Source organism: Coffea arabica, chromosome 4e (genome assembly GCF_036785885.1).
Source record: "Coffea arabica cultivar ET-39 chromosome 4e, Coffea Arabica ET-39 HiFi, whole genome shotgun sequence".
Classification (NCBI taxonomy): domain Eukaryota; kingdom Viridiplantae; phylum Streptophyta; class Magnoliopsida; order Gentianales; family Rubiaceae; genus Coffea; species Coffea arabica.
The window spans coordinates 11,155,060-11,171,114 of NC_092317.1; the positions used below are offsets into that span (position 1 = coordinate 11,155,060).

Sequence of the window (16,055 nt, forward strand, 5' to 3'; positions counted from 1 at the left end):
TGAAGAAAAACTGTCCTGTTATGTTAATCTGAAATATAAATCCGACTGAAGGGCTTTCAAACGGCACACGACTTATATGCAAGGAGTTCGGGAATAATGTCATTCAGGTAGATATTTCTTTTGGTACATATACAGGTAAGTCGGTTTTCATATCTCGAATTCCTTTACAGTGTTCGGAGATGAACTTTGCTCCATCCCCTTTAAAAGAATTCAGTTCCCTTTAAGATTATGCTTCGCAATGACAATTAACAAAGCATAAGGGCAGACATTAGATTATGTTGGCTTGTATCTAAAAGAACCTGTATTTTCACACGGACAATTATATGTTGCATTATCACGAGGAAAAATAGAAAATAATGTGAAAGTACTTATTAGACCGCTAACTTTTTTCTCTGCGCACACGGACTACACAAAAAACGTCGTATACAAAGAAATCTTATCTATGATTGATTTGCATTAAGTGTTACACGTTGCTCGTTGCTTTGAGAATAAAAAGTCTCTAAAATGTATAAAAAGGATTTTTCTTGATTAAAATTCATTTCTCATTAAAATTGACTTTTAAAATCTGTTTGCTGGGCACTGAGTACTTCTTGAATACTATAGTCGCTTTGTGACTACGTACCTCGTCATGGGAGACTGACAGCTCATTCTCTACAAGCTGGCTAGCGTAGAAACGTTACATTAAATCTTCTTTCTCATTTGATAGCTATCACAATGTATGTAGGGAATCTAGCAACTACGTAGTGGCATTGAAAAATATGCCCCTATTTTTAAGAGCACAGATGTTGCTCAGTCAGAAACGAATATGCAAAAAAAGAGGAAAACTTTGAGCAAGATAGACGGTTCCCAACCAGAGAAAGATTTTAGACTACAATAATGTTTGCATCTCGTATTAACTCATATCTGTAATTTGTCTATTCCGAGACAGTGTAATTGTTCTTTTACCAATTGTCCAGTTTGAGCATGTAGTAACTATTAAAGTTGAGTATATATCTTGATGCTCGAAATGCTACGTATTAACCTATATCATTCGCTTCTTGTTCTTAAAAAAAAACTTATCTTGACCAATATGTTATTTGCTATCCTTTCATTCAGAGTATAGAATTCGTAATGCCATTCTGCATGTAAGTAAATCTTCTGCGCTCAACAACAACTGCTGCAAAAGCTTTACAATCAGTTCGAAGTGGACAGAGAGGCTCTTCTCCGACTGCCAGTGAAGCTCTATCTACAATATTATGCCTACAAGGAAAAAATGCTACTGTGTAAATGAAGGCAGAGCAATACAAAGCATTAAGGGAAACAAATGGCATATACAGAGAAATCATTAGCAATTTTTTGAGACGTTGTGTATCAGAAAGATATAAAAATCGTAATTTTGAATTCTCGGGTGCAGACTTACGGATATTAACTATTAAGCACGAGTTACGAAGATCCAGAAATTACTGAAATAATGCCTCTAAGAAACCTCTTACACAGAAATGAATCTTTTGTAAGGGAAACAAATTTGAAAATGATCATAGAGAGGAATTCTGCACCTCTGCTAGCTCTGATATCATGCATGGAAAAAAATGTAGCCAGGCCGGCTTTTCATTCGACTGCCAGTGAAATGTTGAGAAGTTGGGACGGAAAACTTTCGCTGGAAGAATCTTGTGAGCTAGATGTTTAGCCTTATTTTCAAACTTTAACCGCTCAAGTGATTTCCCACGCAGCATTTGGAATGAAATATATTACTGGTTTCAATCGTTTCCTCCCGGTGTTTAAAAAACATATTCCCCTGTTCTGCAATAATATGAAGATAATTCCAATGCGAGAGACATCAATACATATATGGAGCAAATCAGACTGTTAAATGATCATGTTAAACAGATAGCAATAGTTGGATCTGCACACTTACAAAGCTTACAGAGGTCTCCTTCACCACTTTCATGATGTACCGATTACCACTCTTGCAAAGGTAATCTTCTTCTACTCGTTCAGTCTCTGCCTTCATTACTATAACTAAAAGTTGCAAGAATTTCCACTTCTCCATGTACTTTTTTCCCTTGACACGCCCCCACCAACTCAGCTACAAAATAAGCTATATGACAAGTGTTCACATCTCTATGAATTCGTCCATTTTATGCAGGTATGAAACACAACTCTGACGGCTATATTGAACCTTTGCTTTCAAGAGAGGATAATTGCAGAACTCGTATTCTTGTGGAAAACTTCGTCCAAGCTACTACTTTGTAAGTGGTCATAGATTAGAACTACTTCTGATCCTTCACAGCACCATCCTCGAAGCTCAACAAAATTCTTGTGCCTTAATCAGCCAGCCATTGTTGCAGATTTGATTAGAGAAGAATTTCCAGTACGGCCAATCCCTGCTCGATCAAGCCTCTTGATAATCACTTGAGGGTAAGAAAGACCTCTAGATTCTTTCCCGGTCCCAAGTTTTCTTTTACACTGGTAGATCTGTACGTCCTATACAAGATGACTTTCTAAATATCAAATGCAATCGTATTAACAATTATCATCATTTAACCTACTTCATAAATATCAAGTTTCAGAGCGAAACATGAAAAAAAAAATCGCTTTGTCTCTCACTTAGATTCACACTTTGCAGAAAGGCAAGAGAATTTGTCATTTGTTAAGCAAAAAAGTAGAAATATTGCAGAATCTGATCACCTGGACAGCATAGAAATGTTTATTTTTACATTAGAGAAGGCCGGATCCTCGGTTTGTATATTAAAAAATCTGGTCACTCTATCTCTTGATTCAGTTAAAGAATCTGATCACTGCAACAACAAAGAAACTTTTTTTTTTTTACGTTGCATGAGGTTAAATATTCACTCTCTCCTCGAATTCTTTGGGTCTATCTGGTGGTGCATTAAATTCCTAATATTTTCCTGCGTTACATTTAATATTATTTTTAATCAATCAAACTTGTCTCCTGGCTTACGTGCAAAGGAGACTAATGCAGCTAGATATAGTTCAAACAATCAAGTACAAAGTAACTTCTCTAGAAAACTTTGCAAGGAGATGTTCAAAGATCTCCATGAAAGACTTTGCGCAATTCAGACACGAAAGCACCAATATGCCTATTGAACTGCCATCCATTTTGCAACCAGTCCCGCGCCTATCAGAAGTTTATACAACCTCTGAGAAACAAGCAAAAACCAGTGCTAACTTCAACAAAGAGAATACCAGAGTCTACTATCAATCACTCTTGTTGCTTTCAGAAGCTTCTCTTCAACGCACTAAAGACACAATTCAACTGCCATCAAAGAAAACAGGTATATGATATAAATGAATAATAGTTAGAAGCACCGCAAAACTCTGCTTTAGTCATGCCTGTAATACATCAGACATCTCACTTGCTCATATTACCAACACCTGTACTACTACTTGCATGACGCACAAAATTGATAAGCTACGTGTAACCTTCTCTTCCCACAGCACACAATTCTATAATTCCATCATTATGTCTTTTTTTTTTCTATGCGGTGCACTCATGCGTGAAGTAACCTTGCTATTATGTCTATGTATATATCAATATATATATATGCTTAACGGCATATTAGAGAACAACTATCCTATGTGAAACCTCCCCCAGATTCTTCAGTTCACGGCAGCCTTCTTGTTTACCTGCAAAGGTAAGTCTTTTATTCTTATTCCCTTATACTCTTACGTCTCCAACTTCCATTCTGTCAACTCTCATATAATTCCAATTTCTATCAATCTATCTTGCATCAGAAACATATTTCAAACTAATACTTATATATAAAATATAAAAACATCTATCATAAACATTTGATTCCTCGTTATTTTCTTCGCTTCACTGTCATTTATATGAAATTTTGCTTAATACCTTCCAGACTTCAAATAAAGCAACTTACTGCAATCTGTTATTGACAAGCGTTGCTAAAACACTTGCAATGACTACTGCCAGGTATCTTCTGATTTTACAGTGCTTAAGTCTATTATTTACCTGACCTATTGAGAAATCTACAAATAATAATATGCGATATTTTATCAGTTTTACTTGATATAAACAATCAAAATTTCAGATCAAACATAGAAACCAAGTGCGTTCTCATTCCCGACCTGACAGACGCGAACAGAAACTGGTTTGCAAAGCTTGTCATTATAGAAAAGAGCCCTATTCGTTATGGCAAAGACACTGGCACTCCATATCAGAAATATATCTTCGCAGATGCAGCAGTAAGTGCGCCTTCTCAAATTCTTACTACTACATACGATTTCCAGCAAGCATGTTTCTTGACCCTACAAAATTATATTATAATAAATCTAATTATTTTTCCTCCTACTTGAAAAACAACAGAATAACACGATTCAAGCTTCTGTGTATGATCGCGATATTGAAGATCTTGATGCAATCCTGCAACTGCATTCTACCTATTACATTGGAAATGCTTGGATAACAAAGATTGCTAATCCATTCTTCATGGCTTCATCAGCCTATCAACTGGCAATATCAAAGAGAACCTTCATCCGTGCTGTTACACCTGATAATGCACTCCCCTGTGAACATTGCTACCAATTTACACCATTTCACGAGCTGCATGGCTTCATTGGAGATGACAATACAAGAATAAGCATGCCAACACAGCTCCCTTCACCTTACTTTCCAATTTTTACCTGTTAAACTTTATTAGACTGATGCAACGTATATGATTTTTTTTAGGTATCTTATGTACCGTCATCCATGCCTTACCTCCTCGCACTGTTCCCAGTGGCAACCGTTTTGTTCCAATTCAGGAATTTGTTGTTCTTAATGAAGAGTAAGATAATGACTGTCATAGAAACATTTTTAGCTAACACAAAATCTTTAAACTTTCTATAACTTCTTCATGCAACAGGGAAAAACCTTTATTATTCACTATGTGGGAAGAATTCCTCCCGTCTGAAGGTGCCCAATTAAAGAACTTGATACCTCACCAGCCAATCATTATCATAGCAAGACCAAAGGTCAACACTCATCACAGTAAGACCTAGCTACTTTCAAATAGCACTACGATAAAACATTCTGTAGAAATTCCCGTGTTGCTAATAATTATACAATTTCTCAGCTATATCTATTGGGACTCAGGCAACTTCTATCATAATATTCAATCCAGAAATCCCCCAGGCTGCACTATTGAGGCAATGGTAAGATAAATATTCTCTACCTTTAACCTATTAGTAGTACTATCCTAATATGCACTCTCTTACTAACAGAATTGCTGAAAATGCTACTTATATACGGAGGATAATTGAAGAGAAACTCTACGACAAAGCTCATCAACAAGTCCATCCACCAATTGCATCGCAGCTACGAGAAATATATACTATTGACCCTACTGCTCAACAGGTCAATTTCCTAACCTCCATGTTTAAACTAAATTTAAAATTTACTTTTCCTAACTTTCATTACAAAAATATGCAGACAAAACCCTTTTGGATCAAAGCAGAAATTCGTATCCGAAACACCAACTCCCGTTACTATTTCCTCAGTTGTCCCAATCCTACTTGTATGAAGCCTACCGGTGCAGATATCGACACAGACTTCACATGTTTTTATTGCCGGATGACGTATCCGAAACCTCTCGCAAGGTATCGGCTATAAAACTTACACCTCCATTCTTAACAAACAGTAATGAATCCTCCTTGTATATAAACTTCGGAGCTACGAATTAATCACGTATTTATTACTAACAGTTTCACCTATATCTACTTTGCAACTTTTAGATTGCGCTTTGAAACCCAGCTATGTGATGATACCGGTTTGCTAACAGCCACTATCGAAGATGACTATGCTGAATCAATTCTTCAGACATCAGTGCATGAAGTCATACGCATGGAACAAGCAGAAGAACAGCTAGACATAGCCGTCATCAATAACAGGCTACAGAACACTCGCTACTATATCCAAGTGAGAAATACAACAAGATCAGTCCAGTTCATACACAACCCTCGCTACATTATTGTAGCATACCTCCCATATTACCGCAGCAACGCATTGCCAGTACAACCCATCTTTCTAATACTGAATCCGAGACGTCGGGATCTATAGCTATCCCAGCTTCAACTGCTGATAACTACACCTCAACATCACGACTGACAGTCACATTTGCAAGTGAAAGTACCAGTGAAGAAGAGATAGGTCGGCTTCAGTCAAAACACCTCCTTGACCCAAGCTCGGAGATTACACCAAAGCGTCATAAGCCATGAATAACCTATCTTGTTATCAAGAAAATAAATACTAACGTGATACCTTTTGTTTAGGTGGACCACATAATGTACAAAGAACAAGACTTTTGTTCAGATCCTGTGACTCAGACTACCACTGAAAAAGCAAATATCCAGCTCCAGTCAAACCACCTCCTTGCTCCAGACTCGGAAGTTACAACGAAGCGTCGCAAAGCGGGAAAAATTTGCGCTGCCACAAAAAATACCAATACCAACGTAGTAACTTTTGTCTAAGTAAACTACCTTATGTACATAAATTAGAACTTTTGCTCAAAGCGTACAGCTTTGGTACCTGATCAGTGTAACAAACATCTCTCGGTAAATACGAAGTGCATAGTAATGCTAATGATAAGTAGAATACAAGCCAGTATTATCTAATTTTTACACACACTTACTGCTCCTAACAGACTAAACCAAAAAGGCTATAAACACCATCAAGATAAATACGACACAACAGCCATGACTCAACTTAGAATTATTTCACAGCTCATTCCATTAAACTATGCCTAACTCCTTCAAGCAACCAAGCTACACCGACTCAAAGCATTTTTACCAATAATTACATAGCTATAGTTCCAATAACGGCATTGGAGCGGCAAAACGTCTCGCACAATTTAACTACCCCCATCTCCTGGCATAGTTTCGTACCACTCGTGTAATTCACGAGCTCATGGAATATCGACGTTATACATAACAATAGTCTATTCCTGTGTAGCAAGTGACACCCCTGAAAACAAAGAGACAATTTAAAAAAAAATTATTCACCCTTGATCAAAGAATGGGAAAAAAATAAAATAGACAACTCACCATAAAGACGACTAACTTTAGGCCTACAGATTAAAACAACTGGATGTTCATTCGCAATCTGAACAAGATGCATCCCTTCTGACTCAAGAAAATCCTCCCACATGGCAAATATCATTGGTCTCATCCTAGAAACAATAAAAATAATTATCACATGAACATAAAAAAATTTCCTAATACAAAAAAAGCTTACTAAAAAATGTCTTATAAATAAAACATACTCCTCATTCAGTATAATAAACTCTTGAACCCATATATATCTTCCTCCGATAATAAATATTTGCAAAGGTAGGACTTCGATCACCATAGCAAGAATAGCTACAACAAAACGTAAATAGTTACAGAGCCATAATTGTTAAATGAAACATATATATATATATACTCAATCAAACTCAAATAAATACATTAATACCTAAGTTCGAATCTCCGAAATATCTCAAGGAACCCAAATTCGCAAATGGAGTAAAATTATATATATTATCAATTGGCAATCTCAGTGATGGATCAACCAACTGAATAAAGCTATATTGTGTAATCACTAACTCGAAAGCAACCATTCCAAGAACTACTCGATTATTCGTTAATCTACGAACTGTCGCACTTCCTATATAATACGTAGAATATAATTGTAACACCTCATCTAACACCTGAACGTCATTTAAGTAGACAATCCCTTGAATCCGATCACCCTGCAAATAAAAATTCCGTAAGTCCAAAATATGAACGCAAATGAAATAGAGAAAAAAAATTCCTACTTACCAAATCATCGGCAAAAACGTAACGCTGATACTTACGTCCCATATAATGAGCATGCCGAATAAGACTTTTTTCTACCACCGCAACCCGAATAACCCATGCATAGATATTATCGTTTAATTGACTAATGGCCACGCGATTCATCTCCATAATAATACAAAAAAACAAATTACAAGCTTACGAACCACTACTCCAAAACTCCTATATCAAAACAATTCTTTTAGAAATATACTACTACAACACTGGTAAGCTCCTGCCAACCACTAGAAAAACGTATCATTAAAAATGCATGGGAGGAAGATGAACGACCAGGCACCACACACCACTTAACAAGACATTCCACGTTTTTATAGAACAAAACCTCCACTCTGATACACAAAAAAACATGCAACATAATAGTTGTCACATAACTACGACCCAAACTGCCAAGTGTCAACTTCAATGCAAATATATGGCACCCATGCATACACAAACAACACCAATCTTGCCACCACACACAGAAACCTGACACAATGCATCACATTTTGACAGCGCAAATCTTTAACACTAAACTACCTTCCATCGATTAAATTAAATTAATGCAAGTTGGGGCAACCTCGCGCGTAGCGCGAGGCTTAAGAAACTAGTGTGTTTATAAAGTTACGAGTACATAGTCCAACAGAGGGGTAGATATTACCTACTGAGCGACTTGTCGCTTAACCCACTTTTTACCATTTTTGCAGATTCTGAAGAATATGAATTGGTTTACGTAGAAGACCCTGAGGATGACTTGTATTAGTTTTAGATGAACAGAAGTTGGCAGGCTGGCTACTTCAAGTTGTTAGTCTTATTTACTTTCGTTTCCGCTGTTTCAATCAGAGAATAAATGTACGAACGTCTTGGATATTAGTAGACTACCTTTTTATATGGGATTTGTATCGCACTTTAGTTAGTTATATTATTTAGTACTTTTAAAGTTAGATTAATTAATGTAGCCTTGTATTCTTGAGCGGGACTTGGGAGTACGGCGGATGTCATGTGACGGGCGCGTGCGGGCTCGGGGCGTGACACTTTTGCTTTGTGACCAGCTATACAAGCACAGCTCTTTTTTCTTAGTTTTATATTAATTCTATCTTTGCTAAATATAGTACAAAATGTGAATCATTTTGAGACTTACATTCAACCTTCACATAAGTGACAAAAGAATATTTATTGCTTGGTTGAAACTAAAAGAACATTTATTCAGTTTTGGCAGAAGCGAAATTCCATTTGTTACAAAAGAACATTTATTCAGTTTTTCTAGAAGCGAATTCCATTTTTTTCCTTTTTCTCGTAGATGAAAACTCCATGTCATTGTTCATCTTAGGCATCTCTTGTTTGATGTGGCAGTGTCATAGTGGTTTTTTTGACATTATGAATGTGAGCTAAAAAAGTGTACAGAAAGATAAAAAGATGATTGAAATACATATTTATGATACAACCAATTTTTTTTAAAAAAATATAATCACTTATGCAAACAAACATATTCTTCCACTAAGCCACCCATACTCCGGCATCTTAAGGATAAAACATATAGCTCTTGTTCACCCATACTTTTATTTTATTTATATATGTTGACAAACAAACCAAACCTAAAAGTTTTAATTGATTATTTAATAGTTTTATCTATAGTTAAATTTTTAATAGTTGTATTATTTAAAAGTTTATATTTTATTTGTTAATTTCTTAACATAATAGTTTCTTGTTTTACAAGTCTAGTTAGTTATAAATAGCACATTAGTTAAAATATTTCTATGATTTAATTCTACAAAGTAACGCTCGAAGATGCGTTAATGCCTGCAGGATGCAGTTGCAGGCGGTGACACATGCAGGAGGAGAAATCGAGGCCATAAGATGAAAGGTCACAGTCTCCATTATTTACACTTTCGGTATATAAAAAACAACCGAGTAACAAGGTAACATGAGATAGGGTTAGGGATGTAAACGAGTCGAGTCAAGTCGAGTTTTGGTCTAATTGAGTCGAGCCTCCAATTAATTTTATGAAACTCGAACTCGAGTTAAAAAAGATTAATAATAATTATTTTATTTTTAAAAATGAATAAAATAATTTTTTTTCTTAACAAATAATAAAATATTAGAGATATATATGTAATTTTACCATTAAAATAAAAAATAAAAATATATATATAATCGATCTCGCGAGCCTACGAGCTTAATGTTTTTGAGCTCAAACTCGACTTGATTAGTTCGAGGTCGATTCGAATTCGATATTGACCGAATAAGAGGAGTATAGGTACGTTAGACATTGCCACTGTTTCGAAACCATCGATTCCAGTTTCAAAATTGACGGTTTTGATTCTTTCGAAAGATAGAACATAAGTCAGTTCTCAAAAGAGTAGTTATGACTATGTTTCTTGAACCTACGATTTCAGTTACGGTTCCGATTCTTTTTGTTATATTTAAACACTTGTTGGTATAAAATTGATTCTAAAAAAATATGATAATGAATGTAAAAACAAAAAAAAACTTATTATATCATCATGTGCAAGAAAAAGAAAAAATTATGCAGATTTTATGAAAAAAATATTTTATTATTGATTAGATTAGATTTGTCTTAGATTTAGATTAGTCATGGGGTATAAACTTATTAATGGAATAGGACAATGAGTTGTTGGGTTAGAACTAGAGCTACTGGTAGTAGATGTTGACTATTGATATTAAACCATAATCTGGTTAAATATGTTTAGGTGGCAAATATTTTTTTAGAAGGTTTAAATAGGCTGTAAACCATCCATTTCGATTTTGGTTCCGACTCAGAATTTTGATGAACCTAAATCTAAACCTTTAGCCACAATTATAGTTCCAATTTTGATGTCCAAAATTTGGTTTCGATTTCGGTTCAACAATCCGTCAATCAATTCTGATCTGGTTTCGATTTAAATCTGAATCGTGGTCACTCCTGGGATGGGTTGTAACCTATTTGCCAAAGTTATTGCCAACTTAATAGAATTCAATATATTGCCAGTGCAACATTAATTTGCACAGAGTGGTAGTTGGGTATGATTCGATAGAGCTGGGTGGTTGCTGAGTTAGTATTACGCGCGGGTAGCAATTGAATGATGATTTTTGAAACGCAGATGAAACGGTAACGCCTACAGGCAGTGCAAAATTAATTTTCACACAGTGATATATAGTGTGTCAAGTATTAGGGAAGGTAAGTGATACTTCTAAAACCTCAGGGTTCCAAGTGATATTAGGAGAAACCTCAAGGGAGGTTTCGAATATTATCCCATTGGTATGAAGTGCATAATTGTGAAATTTGTATAAAGATATATAGATCAATAAGGGCTTTCTTCTTCTTGTATATTTCTCTCTTTTTTTTTAGAGAGTATCTACTTTTTTACATTGAATTTTTTTTTTTTTTTTGTACAACCTCAACTAATGTCTAATGAGAAAGTTTTCATACTTTGATTAAGAAATTTTGATACATATAATAATTGGAGATGGAGTCCAATGGTAGGTAAATAGTTTTTAATGAGCAATTTTTAATTATAATCACCAATACTATTGAAATGTAATCAATTGGAGTGTTTTATTTCTTTTAATTAGTGCCACATTGAAATGCAATAATTTTAATTAAAAAACAAAAGGGTAATTTGGAAATAACAAAAACTAAGATAAAAAAGTGCTTACATTCTCTAATGCTAAGATTCATACATTTTATATAGTAATGATAATGATAAAATGATACTTTTGTCCTAGGTTTCCTTTTATAAGACATTAATGTCATTTCTACGTGAATAAGTAAATATACACCAATCTACTTCAAACTATTTATAACTGATGTTTAGTTCAATTTCAGAAAACATTCCTTTTTCCTTAATTGAATAAGATAAAAATACTGCTATAAATAACATGGAGCAAAATGGCAAGAAGCGCTATCACTTTCTCCATTTTTGCGCATTTTTTCTTTCTTCAACTTGATTGCCCTGCTCTGCATTGAGATTCAGGGCTACACCTTATGTTAGTGTAACACGAGAGGCTCTAGATATATGAGATATCATTCATATTCAAGTTTGGAATCCCTTTTTTTTTTTTTTTTTTCAAAACATGAGCTATATATCTTGACTTGAAGTTGAAAATATTGTTTTAAAATATTGTTTTTGCATACTTATGATCAAATTTTTCAATAATTTATCCAGTCATCTGATTGAAGGTAGAAAGAAGATTTGATTAGGCATTTCAATGAACATATAATATTCTTCCTTTTCACAAAATTGTTACATGCATGATGATTTGGACAGAAAAAATATTAATATGCCACTTTATTTTATCCTAAAGATAAAAAAAATTATTGTATGGTAAAAATCATGTCTTGTAACTTGAACATCCAAAAATCTTTAGGTCTTTCCTTCTAAACCATGTAAAAGGGCATGTAAAAGGGCATTTTCATCAACTCAACTATTTTGACAGTTAACTTGATGGGTTAGACTGAAATGGAAGGTAAAGTCAAAAGAAATAAACTTTAGATGTAAGTACACCATTGACCAAATTCTTAATAAAAAAAAAACTTTGACCAAATTCCAAGGGGAGTTTTAGTGCTTAACCCTTCTTTTTATAATGTTCTTTTCATTCCAGTAATTCACAAAAAAATAAATAAAAATTTCTTTATAAGCAAAATTATGCATGGCTTTTTCGTGAAATATATACATATCCTTCAAGGCAATGCATGTTATGTAATCACGAAGAATTCAGAGGAAGTACCAAACTTGTATACATTTCCTTCAAGGCAATACATGTTATGTAATCATAAAAAATTAAAAGTGACAAACTTATAGACAGTGGACTATCTATTATATATGACATTTGTATAGATTTTTGTAAAAAAATTACTACGAACACAAGGAAAAAAAATTGGTGTATAAGAATTTTTATAAATGCCTTTCGTAATAAATAGACTGCACTTGTGCCCGTATTCAGAAATTTTCCCATCACTAATATTTTTCCCCTTGAACATTTATCCCAAACAACTTCGTTGAACAGCTTATAAGAATGTAAATTGACAGACACACAAATCCTATAAGACATAGGTGTAATTGGAGTAGTTAAAAAAGCTTGTCAGTTGGTCTGAATTATATGGCGAAATAAAGATTAAAATAATGACAAACTAAAGATGTTGAATCAGGAAGATTCCTTTTATTTATATATTTTGAAAAAAACTGGAACTAATTTTATTAACCACTGCACTGAAGTTTAGACAATATAAGGTGAAGCAGGGGCCGTTCAGTAGAGAGAATAAATAAAGAAAAGTATAAAGGTAAAAGTACACAGATTTGTACATGAGATTATTTGAAATAATTACTATAGCACTTTTTATGAGGTGATATATATAAAATAAAAATGTGTGATAGAAATTATATTTGTGATGCAAGTAAATAAAATTTTTTTTTTTTTCAAATCATGGTTCAAGACCAAGTTTAGTGAGGTATCCAATTACAACTCAAAATTGACCAATTTAGTTTTTTTATTTTTAACATCTTATATGCATAGAGAACTTATATCCAAGTTTTCCCAAAAAAAAAAAAAATCGAAAAGAAAAGGTGAAATTTTCAAAGGAAAGGTACATTAAAGTCTCCTCTGGTCAGTTACACCACTTAGTAACGTACCGCACCAAAGCCATAATGGTTCATCATGAAAAGGAATGTCCACTCACTAATAAACCCGGTTCAATCCCTGCCGAAAATCAATCCTCACTTTATATGCGATGAATTCCAATCAATCCCAACTTTAGATTTGTTTGCCAACTTCATTCTTTTTTCTCTTCCAGTACACGAATAGGGCCTTTTATTTCCTTACTCTCTTTTTTTGAGTTTGGACAGCATTGGCAAATATTAGAATCAACCAAATACCTCTAGATATTTTTATTGATTTCGAGATTTACAAATCCCAAGAGTTTTTACTATCAGGATCTTTGAGGCCCACTGAAGGCTTGAGTCATTCCTTGTTTAATAGTGAGACAATTAAAAAAGCAAGCATTGAAGTGTGAGATTTCAAAAAAAAAAAAAACAAAGGACATAAAAAGCTTGTGAATTGGGGAAAACAAATACGGAGACATTTTATTCTTTTTATTTATGTATTTTGATAAAAACTTGAAATAATTTCATTAATCACTACACGACATAGCTTGCATTCAACGCATGAATTACAAATACCAACTTCTTTCCTTCTGCGAGTCAAAATATTCTGAGGTTAGGGACACTGGATACCAGGTCCGCTTTACAAAAACTTGAAATAATTATTGCATTCTTTCCTCCGGCAAGTCAAATATTCTGAGGTTAGGGACACTGGATACCAGGTCCGCATCAAGCCCACTGATGAAATCTTCTGGCATGTCCACAAGCATAAGCGTATCAAGAGTAGATATGTGCTTCAGCTCTTCCGGCAACTTCAGTGATCCGTGGCTGTCCCTGATTCTCAGGCACTGGAGCCGTGGCAATTTTTTGAGCACTGGAGCTGTTCTTTTTTCCACTATAAAGATAACTCGGTCATGTTCTGTTGAAGATTCTTATATCTTCATAAACTGTTAAGGATAAAGTTGAAAGTTTAACAGAAAAAAATTCAAAGTTGAAAAAAATTCAATTCTGTCTTAACCTGGAGTGCCAGCTTCTTTAATGTCTTTCTGTTAAACTTTCAACTTTCTCCTTAACAGTTTGTGAAGATAAGGATCTTCAACAGAACATGACCGAGTTATCTTTATAGTGGAAAAAAGAACATGAGCAAAGAATCCCTTCCTCAACATTTAAGTCAAGTTTTCATGAATCTATTCCTTGAAGCCCAGTGATTGCTTTTGGCATGGCTGCTACCTCGAGCGTCTCAAGACTTTCACGGACTTAAGCATTTCTAAAACGCAGCAGTAGCTGATGCGCTGCGTAAGCACCTGAGTTCTGGCATTGCGCCACTCCCAACATCTATCTGTACCAGATTAAGAAGGTCAGTGAGCTCAAGAAACTTCAAATTCTTAAATCCGTTTTCATAAATTACTAATTCTTCTCCTACGTAAGCATAATCCAATATGAGAATAGAAAGATGTTCCATCTTCTCCAGTATTGGCAAGGGATTTTCTGCAAGTCTTCTAACACAAAATGACGAATGAGAGAGTTTAGGGGGAAAACTATTAGGCTAGGTAGCTCATGTAACCGCACTGATAACTTAAGCTTTGTAACATTACTCAGATTTGAAAGTCCAATCAAAGATGATTTTCCCGTCTTTCATGGCATAACAAACTCCACAGATACATCGAACTTTCAATTGAATAAAAAAGTTCATTACTTCTTGACCTTCCATCTATCCACATTCCACACAGAAAATTTCCTCATACCAGTTAGCAACATTAATTTGCTATCAATCTATCAAGATGCACATTGCATAGAGTTCAGAGACTCTTCAATGTTTCAAACTTTAGTGGTACACCTCGACTAGTGTCATGGACATAAAACTTACTGCAAACTTTTTAAGCTTCCATAACACATTGGTACCTCCACTACCGAATGTCAAGAGTTTGCAGATTTTGCAAGCAACCTATAAAGCAATTTGAAGCCTTTTGATTTCTGTCCCTCTTAAACCAAGATACCTTAGAAGATTAACTTCACCAATTTCTTCAGGTAAATACGGGATATTCATATCCTCCAAATCAAGCACTAATTAATTTTAAACTTGCAAAACTAAAATTAATTTCCTGTTCAAATTTATTTTTGGCTCCCATTTTCGTTGTCCGACACGTTTGAGCAAGTACATGGACAGCTAATCTTTCCTAATGTCATCTTGAGACACCTGCAAAAAGGATCCAAGGGATAAAAAATGGCCCTCAAAGCAGGTTTCATACCCACCCTTGTTTCTAGGGTTTGAGAGGTGTTTTTGGCATTTAAAAGCAAAAGAAAGGCTGAAAAAAAGAACAAGAGGGAGTAGAGAGGCGGCAGAGCAAGAAAGAAAAAGAGAAAAATTGAGAGAAATAAAGAAAACGAAAGTGCAAAAAAATTTTGAGGAAAAACATGAGCTAGGGCTGATTTTTTGGCTCAATTGGTGATCCAAATCTTATCTCAGTTTTACTCCTTTGATGTGTTTTTTATATCAGTGCCATCTACGTTTATCAGGGAACAATTTTTATTCAGAAAATATTTAAAAAAAAAAATGCTTGCATATCTCTCAAATCTGGGCCGAAAGTCATCGTATCATCAGTCTTGAAGTGGGTTCCTGGAAGTTTTGCAGCTTCACTTTACCGCTCTTAG

The 16,055-nt window shown here is 34.6% G+C and overlaps 1 protein-coding gene across 3 annotated transcripts; it reads right to left on the bottom strand.

The window, feature by feature from the left end:
• Nucleotides 1-6,531: 6,531 nt before the first annotated feature.
• On the bottom strand, nucleotides 6,532-8,041 carry LOC140006042 (replication protein A 70 kDa DNA-binding subunit D-like). 3 transcript variants are annotated; one of them, XM_072047622.1, is made up of 5 exons: nucleotides 7,830-8,041; nucleotides 7,448-7,724; nucleotides 7,257-7,353; nucleotides 7,055-7,163; nucleotides 6,532-6,958 (listed from the first exon to the last, which is right to left on the bottom strand). In XM_072047622.1, exons 1-5 carry the CDS (start codon nucleotides 7,845-7,847, stop codon nucleotides 6,791-6,793), a joined length of 669 nt encoding a protein of 222 aa, XP_071903723.1. In that variant the 5' UTR covers nucleotides 7,848-8,041; the 3' UTR covers nucleotides 6,532-6,790. The 3 variants fall into 3 exon arrangements, with proteins under 3 accessions (XP_071903723.1, XP_071903721.1, XP_071903722.1); XM_072047620.1 differs by having other exon boundaries at nucleotides 7,795-8,041; XM_072047621.1 differs by having other exon boundaries at nucleotides 7,039-7,163; nucleotides 7,795-8,041.
• Between the last annotated feature and the right edge of the window lie 8,014 nt (nucleotides 8,042-16,055).